At 49.6% G+C, this 11,117-nt stretch overlaps 1 protein-coding gene across 9 annotated transcripts in view; it reads right to left on the bottom strand.

Annotated features, from left to right (window-relative positions):
- BRPF3 (bromodomain and PHD finger containing 3) overlaps nt 1-8,681 on the bottom strand; it is a 63,886-nt gene extending 55,205 nt beyond the window's left edge. For all 9 annotated transcript variants that reach the window (XR_005838735.1, XR_005838734.1, XR_005838736.1 and 6 more), the window contains exons 1-3: nt 7,003-8,681; nt 3,974-4,130; nt 1,074-1,205 (exon numbers count right to left, since the gene is read on the bottom strand). Coding sequence is in view for 5 of the 9 variants with exons in the window: in XM_040644694.1 (XP_040500628.1) it covers nt 1,074-1,205; nt 3,974-4,130; nt 7,003-8,588 (1,875 nt within the window). In the remaining 4 variants the exon portion in view is untranslated. The remainder of the gene's footprint in view (nt 1-1,073; nt 1,206-3,973; nt 4,131-7,002) is intronic.
- Between the last annotated feature and the right edge of the window lie 2,436 nt (nt 8,682-11,117).

The following is an 11,117-nucleotide window of genomic DNA, read 5'->3' on the forward strand; positions in this document are numbered from 1 at the left end:
TGTGGGACCAGGCCTGGGATGGCACAGGCAGTTTGAATCTGTGGAGAAGGTCCTGAGATGCCCTCCATGCCACCCACTCATGCCAGGTATGGCAAGAGCTGCCCAGTCTCAGAGGTGGAAATGGAGGCTACAGGCCTCTGAGAGAAGGGCTCGTGCTGGGGCTGAACAGTGAAGGAGGGTTTGGAGAAGAGAGAAAGGAACATCTTTAACCCAGGCCTCTGAAGCATACAAGTTACAGCTGCTATTCCTAGACTGGAGGGAACAGCTTTGGCTCGTCGTTCATTCAATTAATAGTATTCACTCTCTGCCATGTGCAGAGTGTGCCAGTGGACACTTCAGGGAGGCAAAGACTATCAATAATGATGATGATGACAGCAGCTGACACTTCTATAGCCCCTACTACGTGCCAGGCACTGTTCTAAGATCTTTATATATACACTAAGTCATCTCCTCTTCATAACCTTATACGTGGGTTCTATTTTTACCCCCATTTTGCAGTCGAGGAAACTGAGGTATAAGGAGATTAAGCAACTTACCCAATGTCACACGACCACTAAGTGGCAGAACCAGGACTTAAACCCAGGTAGTCTGGTGCCACAGCTCATATTCCCAACCCCTGCATGACACTATCTCCCTCAACATTCCCCATGCTTAGAGGCTGAGACCCTACTTGGCTAGAGGTCAGAAATTTGAATGAGTCAAGCCTGTAAGTGTTTTAAGGGCCAAGTGAAAACCCCAGGCCAGCAGTGATGCCCATCAGAATGGTCTGAGCAGCTTTTCAAAATACTCAAGACCAGACTCCGTCTGAGATTTTGAGTCAAAAACTCCAGGGATGGGCCCAGGCATATGATAATAAGCCTCGGCATGAGGCCACCAGACGCTGAATCCCCCAGGTTAGAAGCCATGTGTGGCATCATACCCAATACAGACCAGCAGGCCTTGGAGCCCCCAGTGCTGGGCAGGAACGGGAGGAAGCGGACACCAGGCAGAGGCTCCCGGCTCTCCTGATGCCACACTGACAGTGGGAGAAAAAGATCTTGAACAAGAGCTTGGGGCTGAGGGCTCGTCCCCACCTGTTCCCGCTTGAGCTTCTCCCTTTTCCGAATCAGCTCAATCAGCAGTCGCGCCCGCTCCAAGTCATGCCGGAGCTTCTGCCAGTATTTTAGCTCTTCCTTCACTGCACTTGTCTTCTCGTCCTGCTCTCGCTGCAGGAAGGAAGGGAAAGGGGAGAGGAGCTGGAGGCCTGCTTCCTGCCCAGTCCTCTCCCTGTTCCAGCCTCACAGGGTCTTGATAGGTAAGGGCCCCGCACCCTGGCTGATCCACGTTCCTGAGAGCCCTTTCGCCTCCTCTCTGCCCCATGCCTTCCTCCTGCACTCCCCCAGCCTTGCAGCAATGTTTCTTAACTGCCCCGAGATAACCACTGCTGGAATGAGAGCTGGGACTGCTTCCCCACCCCCTGAGGATGACAGGGGGCAGCTATGCCCCTCGGGGCTGGAAAGAATTTCAGAAGGAAACTAACAGACACCTTGGGGTGGAAAGAATTTCACCCGAGAGCTGCCACTTGGCTAGAAAACAACGTGAAGTTCTTACTACAAGCTTGTACTAACTGACTTGAACATACTTTAAAATACCACCAGCACCAAAAAACATGATTCCTGCCCTAGAAGAGGTTATAGGAGAGTTAAGGGAAGAAGAGGCCCAGGGGTTGAAACACAAGGGCATAGCAGCACAAACATATAAAAACTCAACAGATAAACTACGTATAAAATGCTGAGAGGATATAAAATAGAGAGGATCTGAGCAGGTTGGGGTTGGGTCAGGGAAGGCTTCCCAAGGAAGCAATCTTACTAGGGTTTCACATGCTGATGGATATAGGTGAACAAAGCAGTAAGGAAGGTCTCTGCTGGAACAAAAGAGACCCCAGGGAAGAAGCGTGAAGGCAGAATTAATGATTCTTTGCTTGGTGAAAAAAATGGCCTGGCCAGAGCAGACAAGCTGGAGAACCACAAAAGACAAGGAATATCCAGGATTCAGCTGATAAGAAGCCTCAACTCCAGGCAAAGGAACCTGGATGTGGCCTGTCTGGAGAGGGGGAATATGTTCTATAAAAGGAATATATTCTGGAAAATAGTGTGTAAGACAGTATCAGTTGCACAGTGAAGAAAGAATTAGAGGTGGAAGACTACCTAGAAAGCTATTGCTGAAATGGGGGGGTGGGGATGGGTGAGCAGGGGAGCTGTAGAATGGAGACAAAGGACCATACACTGATAAACTCCCCCCAAAATAGCATAAGGGATGACTGACTGTGGCTTGTCATGGAGGGAAGAATCACAAATAACTCCAAGATGGGGAATGTCTGAGGTCAGGAGGGAGAAGGTTCCATGTCAGTAATGGGGAGGGGGTGTCTGGGTGGCTCAGTCGGCTAAGTGTCCAGCGCTTGATTTCGGCTCAGGTCATGGTCTTGTGGGATCAAGCCCCATGTCAGGCTCCGAGGTCAGTGGGGAGTCTGCTTGAGGATTCTCATCCTCTGCCCTTCCCCTTGCTCTCTTTCTCTCAATTAAATAAATAAATCTTAAAAAAAAAAATGGGAAAATATGTTTACCAAGAGGAAGGAACTGAATTCAGTTTCCAATATCTGAATTCTAGGAAACAACAAGAACATGGACATCTGTGATTTCCCCACCCCAGAGGGACTGAGGGCAGAAAAAAGGGAGGAGGACAAAACAAGAAACGTGGAGCTATTGCCACACTTATTTACAACTATGAGGGTGCACAAGCTCTCCCAGCAAATGGGCAGGCAGCAGAACCCCTGGGAATGTTACTACTGAGGAGTAAAAAGTCGGGTCAGCAGGAGGTGCAGTCAGCCGGATGGAGGAGGAAGGAAATAGGGTCATAGAGAAGCTCTAAGACAAGGGGATCCATGGTGTCCAATGCAGCCCAATGGCCAATACAGTGAGAATGTGAGGTAAAGCTCGCTGGGCTGGGAGGAGGTGGCTGATGTTCTAGGGGAGCCTACAGGGGAGCAGGCAGACCACTTCAAGGAAGGACCAGATGCAGACTTGCACTTCAAGACTTTAGTTACAAGAGGCAAAGTGAAATCAGATAGAACTCAGAGGGCATCAGAGTCGCGTAAAAGATTGCTTCATCTCTGGGGTGGCAGTGTGGAAATATTACAAGGCAGAAGTAATGGAGCAAGTGAGGAGGGAAAAAGAACTAAAAATGGTAAAAAAAAAAAAAAAAAGAAAAAATTCAGGAGGCCTCCAACCAACTCAGAAAATACTATAAACATGCAACAGCTCCGAGACTAAAAGGCCACCATGACCGGCCAGGCTCTGTGCTACAACTTAGATGGCACATCTGTGTGTTTTCTTTTCTTTTAAAGATTTTTTATTTTATTTATTTGACAGAGATAGACAGCCAGCGAGAGAGGGAATACAAGCAGGGGGAGTGGGAGAGGAAGAAGCAGGCTCCCAGCGGAGGAGCCCGATGTGGGACTCGATCCCAGAACGCCGGGATCACGCCCTGAGCCGAAGGCAGCCGCCTAACGACTGCGCTACCCGGGCGCCCCACATCTGTGTGTTTTCTATGAAACGTTTTTTGGCATATGTCAGTATAGTGTCTTAAGGAAAGTGCTCCTTGTCCTAATTCATGCAATGCGGCCTCCTGGCCCTCACTCAACCCACTTCTTCCTTTCTGCCATGTCTATGAGGTTTTCCTCACATATATGGAAAGCTGGGCTTGCTCTCCACTCTCCCCTAGAATTTGCTTCAAAGTCAAGCCTCTCCCATCCAGAAGGAGCTGCTGTCTGGGCCCAAGAGCTCTCTGCGTGCTGGAGGTTGTTCCTGGGAGATGCCACCTGGAGGGGTGACCACTTAGGCAAAGGCTCTGCAGAGGGCTCAGGAGGGGTGCCCCAACCATCCCTCTTTCTCCTTCACACTCCATCTTCTCCACCACCTTCCATCACTTCACCTACCTGCTCGGCATTTCTTTGGGACTGCAGGTGGGAGTGCAGGCGCCGGATGAGGGGGACGCCATTCCGTGCCTGCCTCTTCAATAGCCAGTAGTTGTGAAGCCGCTGTATGAACTGGTTTTTCCTCTGAAAGGAGAGACCACTACAGATCTTGTTCAACCTTGAGTAGAGGCACAGGGAAGTGAAAGACAAGGTCAGTGGGCAGCCCTGATGACAGCCTCCTCTTCAGACCCTGGGTTCACTTCCAAAACTTATATATATATAAGAAGACTGAATAAAGTGGCCAAATGCCTCACCTCAGAGAAAGGCTTAAAAAAAGACAGCAAAGTTAAGCAGCTCAGATTCAGCATGAGATAGAAATATCACTTGATTTTCCACCTCCTACCTTATAGTCCTGATTCTCCAAAAGAACCCTCTCCCAGGAACTCTGTTTCCTGCGGTCCTGGACTCCTGGGAAACAGGCCTGTGCCCTGAACTCTTGATAAAGGCAGCAAAAAAAGAACAGGAACTTGAGTAAACCGTGGGCAATGTGGTCACTACTTCCTCCGCCCTGTGGCTGAGGGTCCCCCCAGACCAGGGACTAGCCCACAGGGAAGCTGGAAGGGAAACTAAGTAGAAGTACACCAGGCTACTGCTTTCTGAGCTCAGATGCAACACCTTGGAGCTGCCTGACCTCTGGTTTTTCATTAAAGATCTCAGCAGCCTAAAAATGTCTAATTTTGAATGAAATGGGAAAAAAAAAACTGGGAAAGAGGATGGAGCACCTGAAAACTTAGCTGGCTAAACTAACCCAACAGAGAAGTCTTAAGGTCAGGATTTAAGCCAATAATACATGGGGGCGGGGGTGGGGTGGGGTGAGAGGGTGGGAGTGAAAAGGGTAGGAATTAATGAGAGCCTATAATCTTTATCCTAATAGCCCTGTTGCAAGATTGGTAACATTAGTCTCACGGTAACAAAAGATGGAAAGGCGGCTTAGAAATAGACGCTGGATAACTCTCGAAGTCACTAATGCGGTTAAAAGATGGTGGAGCTGCACAGGATGTGAATCAATGATCTCTCTGCTACACCATCCTATGTCCCAAAGTTGGTTCTCCAGAGTAAGCAAGGCCTCCGTACCCCTGTTGTGTTTCCTCCACTTTTTCTGTTCATCTCACTCCACTGAAAGGAAGAGAAGTGTGGCTAAACAAGAAAGTAGAAGCTAAGAATGGGCATGGTGGGCTGGACGTTGCTCACCCAGGCCGTGCACCTTTCCACAGTCAGACGTTCCTGCCCCAAAGCCAAGCTTACCAAATCAAGGCCTAGGCCTTTCCCCAAAGAACAGATCCCCCACCAATGCCCATGCCAAGCACACCTGCCCAGATGCAGGCAGCCCCCTCCCACTACAACCTCTTGGCCATGGAGGGTTCCCACAGCATCTGTGCAGTTAGGGAAAAGAATAAAAAACAGCAGCAGCAGCAATAGCCACCGTTTATTGAGCGCTTACTATTTACCAGGCACTGTGCTAAGTGCTTTACTTATATCATTACATTTATTTCCCACAACAACCCTGTGAGGCTCATTTACAAAGAAATAAGGCTTAAAGAAGTAACCTGCCAAAGGTCACACAGGTAGTGACAGGAGCAGGAGTCAAAAGCAGGTCTGTCTGGTTTTTTTCTTAGCCAGCATGCTATGCTGGCCCCTACAAGACACATCAGAGCAGACGTGACAACCAAAAAGTCTAGTCCAAGGGCACAGTGACCCTACAGATGTTACTAAGCATGGACCAACTCAACAACAGGGAAGAGGGTAGCCTACAATAGCTCTGTGACTAGAAGACACTTCCAGTTGACTGAATTCTAACTCTAGCCTCAAGAGCCTCTCCCTCCCGCTCTTCTCCACTCTTGTGTCTCCTTCCCAGACTGAGAAGTCTGGCTGCCTGTTCCCCTTACAACAACTTATTCCCCACTACCCTCCAGCACTCTTTTCTGCCTAGCCTTTTCAACAAGAGAAACAGACAATAGGAACAGAGCCTGGAGGCATGATGAGCCCCAGCTTGTGGTTAGGTTCTGTGCTTCCCATCTGGTTCCAGCCCTTTGAACAGGACTTGGCATATAGTAAGTGCTCAATAAACACCTCATTGAATGAACAAAGGAGTGAACAACTTTACCTCCTGTGGCTGCAGTTTCTTCATCTGGGGGTATGGGAGAAGGTGCAAGGACTACATTAGATCAATAATCTCCAAGATTCCTTCCTGCTCTAACACTGTTTACTTTCTAAAAAATATCACCCTTGAGATGAGCTTCCACTGGAAAACTCTTTCTGGTCTTTTGCTTTTCTGCCCTCTAACAGCTACTTCTCTGATGGTTCAAAAGAGGTACAATGGTCCCTCTATAGACTCAGTAGGGACAAAGGTGGCTTAACTATACAGCTAAACCGAGTAAGCCTCTTTCCCCTAAATCTGAAAGCTTCTCAAGAGAAACAGCATGTCTTCCCCACACCACCAGCCCCTCACACAAAGCCCCCATCATTCCCAGAACAGAGCTTTCTGGGCAGCAGACACCCATACTGACCCCCTGAAACAGAGGTTCTCTCAGTTCTATCCCCACGGGGGTTTTTGGTAACATATGTGGGGAGTGTCTGAGTTTGTTACAAAGACCACGCAATGAGGGAAGGGATGCAAATGGTGCTTACAGACAAAGATCAGGGATGCTAAACACTGAGAAATCTATGGGACAGTCCTAATAATGAAGAAGTATCCTGTCCCAAATGCCACTTGTGCACCTGTTGAAAAATACTGCTTTAGACACCCTTCACCTGGGTTTCTAAGCAACTTAACTGTCTGTCTCACCTTGAAGCAAAGGAAACACATTGCTCTCAGGGCACAATCAAAACCACAAACCAGACCAGGGTCCAAAGGAGAAGTCTAAATTTGAGGGCACAGAAGAGAACAAACGTTCACCAACCATGCTTGGGGAAGGAGGTCCTGGCTCAGGGCCAACACCAGGCCAAGAAGAAACCATCGGTCCATGGGGAGCCCTCCTGGGCAGGCTTACCTATAAGAGGGTATCTGTGGGACAGTGACCATGGGGACAGTGGAGGGCGTATCTCGGCCCACTTCCTCCGGCTCCTTCTTGATCTTCTGCTTCAAAGTCATCTTGTTCTTCTTGGGCACCCCCTTGAGGGGGCCACCTACCCCACCCTGGCCTTCATCTTCCTCCTCCTCTTCCACCTCTTCCTTCTCTTCTTCCTCTCCACAGCCTTCCTTCAGCCCTTCCTCATCCCCAGCCTCACTGAGGCTCCCAGGGGAGTCACCCTTCCTCCTAGCAGTGGCAGCACCTGGCGGCGAGTGGGCCTCACAGTAGGCGGTCTTGCGTACTGTGAAGATGGTGCCGTTGAGGCTGGTCTCACGCATGGGCTCAATCTTCATGAAGAGCCCAGCCCGCTGTGCACATGTCACATGAAAGGCTGTGTAGCAGTTCACCTTATGGCACTGGATGGCTGCCCCCAGCCCCTTCTGCTTGCAGATATAGCAGGTTAGTTTCCAGCGGGCAGGTGGGATGTTGTCGATGCCCTCAATGGGCTCCAGGAACACGGTGTTAGCGAAGCAGACTTCAGGGATCCAGATGGCACACACCACGTGCGCCCAGTGCCCATCGCTGGTCTGTTTGAAGGCGCCGCCCTTATTGGGGCAGAGGACGCAATCCACAGGCCGGGAGGGAGACTGTAGGCAGCAGCGGCATAGCCATTGGCCCTCGGGGATGTAGGGGACACCGTAGCACTCCTGGTGTACAGCCAGGTTGCAGATGTCACAGAAGAGAATGACGTTGCTGTTGTGGCATTCGTCGTCCAGGCACACACAGCAAAAGGCGTCTTCGTCAATAAGTGACTGCTGGGCCCCACTGCTGCGACTCTCCAAGTATGACTCCTTCTCAAGCCGGTCTACCAGCAGCTCGAAGGTGTCTGCTGACACCAAACTGTGCCCATCTACACGCCGCTTCTCATTCACCATGTCCAGCCAGGCAAGGTCTTCCTCATCCATGTCATACTCCACCTCTGCATCCAGGTCTTCAGGTGGCTTCTCGATGTAGCGGTAGTAGGCAGCAGGCAGCGGGGGTGCTTCTGGCTGGCTGCCGGAGTCCAACATGCGAAAGCTGGGTTGCGGCAGGTGGAAGGAAGTGCCGGACGCATGCTTGGAACAGGACTCCTTCTTCTTGCCCTTGGAGGAGGGTTTTTTGGACTTGCCAGGGAACTGAGGCTGCTCACTGTTTTCCTTGTTGCTATTGCATTCGGTGATATCCTGGGCGGTCAGCTCATCCTCTGTGATGATCTTGAGTGGGTCATAGATGCTGATTCGATGCAGGCGTCCATCAATGTCCACCTCGACGATCCGCTGGGCCTGGGCATATGTCAAGGTCTCCCGAGTAGGTGAGCACTTCAGACTGTAGGGGGATGGGGAGCGCCGGCCCTCGGCATTCTGCCGCGACTTCCGGCGAGGCTTCCTCATGGCACCTGGGAACCAAGGGGACAGGCCTAAGGAGAAACCAGGAGACTGAGCTGAAGGTTCAGGCCTACACTCACTCACCCTTCCATCTGTTCGAGTGGCCACCAAGATGACTGTCTCTCCCCTCTGTGTGAACATCCTGCCCTTCAGACATCCACACGGCTTGCTCCTTCAAGTGTTTTCACAAACACTGCTTCTCAGTGAGATCCTCTCTGAGCACTCTTATCTAAAACTGCAAAGCTCTTTCCCCCCACCAGAAAATCTTTCATTCTGCTTTATTTTTCACTGTAACACTCCCCATTTTTTATTATGCTATGTAATTTGCCTATTTATCATGAATGTCTGCTTCCTTACACTAAAATATAAGCTCCATGAGGGGAAATATTTTTGACTATCTTGTTCACCACTGTATCCCCATCACCTGGAATGGTGCCTGGCTCCTATGTAAGCATGCACTCAATAAGTACTAGTTGCACGAAAGGAGAAATCCAACATGCATGATCCCTGCCCTCCAGGTGCTCCATCTAACTGAAGGGACAGAAAAGTAAACAGATCATCACAATACAACATGGAGAGACATTTATGTACATAAGGCTGTGGGGTAGCTAAATATGGAAAAGGAGGGGGAGGTCCAGGGTTCAGAAAAAAAGAAAACAAATAGCATCCACTTTCAAGCTCTGTACATGACCAGTGGCCCCATCACAGGATCAAAAGCTCATAGGTCTAGAGCCTTCTCCCAACCCATCTTACAATGATCAGAAACTCTATCCCCTGACCACGCCCAGGGCAGAAGAGGTGAAGGCACCTGAAATGTCTGCTATGTGGTCTAGACTTCAAACTACAGTATACAGGGTTTTTTCTGGAAAAGGCAGCATTCAGGATGCACTGGCTGGTACATCTCTAAGCAGAAACACTGGAAGCTCTGGGAATGGCCCCACGTGGCACTGAAGTTTTAAGTGGCCTATGTGGGACCCTCATTGCACCTACTGCCAAGGTGACTGGGGCAATATCTGAGGTAAACTCTCAATGCACTGTTACTTCAAAAGTTCCTCTCTTCCCAAATACTTACATCTAGTCTACCCTTGTAGAGCAAGGAGAAAGCCCTAAAGTTTCCCACATCATTCTCTGAGGAAACGGAACTACGACAAGCTCATAAAGAGCTGTGGTAGCAGTTACTGAGGCCATCACTACCAGGAAGGACACTGGGAGATATGGTGCCCCAAGGTGTGGGCAGAGACCTGGAAAGGTACAGCGAGAGGATTTCAAAGAGAAAAAGAGTTTGTCACCTTGGCTGCAGGATCTACCACCTTTATCTATAAAGCAGAGATGATGATGATAATTTAGCACACTTTTGCAAACTATAAATCCCTTTTACTTTTTTTAAAGATTTTATTTTTTTTTTAAAAAATTTTAAGTAGTCTCTACCTCAACGTGGGGCTTGAACTCACAACTCTGAGATCAAGAGCTGCATGCTCCACTGAGTCAGCCAGGTGGCCCAATCCCTTTTACTTTTAATATTTCTCTCAACTAGTTTGGGAAGTAGAATAGATATTATCATCTCCATTTTACAGATGAAGAAACAAGCTCAGAAAGGTGTCGCTCAACCGAAAGAAAGCTACAGTTCAAACCCGGATGATGTATTGAACTCATCTCACGGGGAAGAACACCACGGAGATGCCATGGTCTGGTACAAAAGGAGGCTCTGGGGCACTCTAGGTTCTAATCTTGGCCCTGTGTGACCAGGAGAAAGTCACTTAATCTCTCTGTGCCTCCAGACTCCCCAGTAAAATGAAAATTAAATCTACCTCTTAAGCGTTGCTATACGTTAATAAGGTAGTATTAACATCCTTATTTAAAAGGCTTTCCAATCCCAAAGTGTGACTGAAACAAACAAACAAACAAACAAACAACTTGGCTGAGGAACAGTGCCAGGCAGGCACACACCCCATTTGGAACAAAAGGCAACAGAATCATCACAGCAATTCTGTCCAGGTTCCAGAGGCCCTTGGCCACTACATGCCCGACAAATGCCAACTCCCTGGGGGTACCCCAGGCCAACAGACCTGCTTCACTGCCCCCACGCCCTCATGCGCAGGGAGATCCTTGCAAAGGTGTGAAAATCTACCTCAATACTAACCTGAAATAGTTTAGACGGAGGGTGTGGAGCCTCCTTTGTTAAAGTGTCGTATGTTCTTCCTCCCTACCTGCTACCCCCTTGGCAGTCTGGGGTAGCTCTTCACCCAAGCAGCAAGTATCTACTGAAAACCTCTTGTCTCAACCGAGGCTCTAGACACGGGGGGGGGGGGGGGCAAATTCTGGAGAGGGAAGGGCTGCTGTTGAGGAAATGACTTTCGCCCACAAGGAGCTTACAGTCCAATTTTTTGGCGGGAGTTTCTCAACCCACGCAGCCCTTCCCACAAACACACCACCAAATACCCGCAACACCCCCAGGTCTCCTCAGTAACCCCTGAGCCCCCACTCGCCCACCCCACCCAGGTCCCCGAAGAACGAGGAGTTTCTGCAATTCGACTGTATCTCCTGTACCCCACGAGAGACTAATGAGACAGGGGACAGCCCCAGCCAAGGCTCCTGCCCCTTTAAAGAGGCACCTCTTCCAGAAGAATCTTGACCCTTCCGAGGAGAAAGGAGGGAAATAACACCTCCTCC

Source organism: Ursus maritimus, unplaced genomic scaffold (assembly GCF_017311325.1).
Source record: "Ursus maritimus isolate PB19 unplaced genomic scaffold, ASM1731132v1 scaffold_30, whole genome shotgun sequence".
In the NCBI taxonomy this organism is placed as follows: Eukaryota; Metazoa; Chordata; class Mammalia; order Carnivora; family Ursidae; genus Ursus; species Ursus maritimus.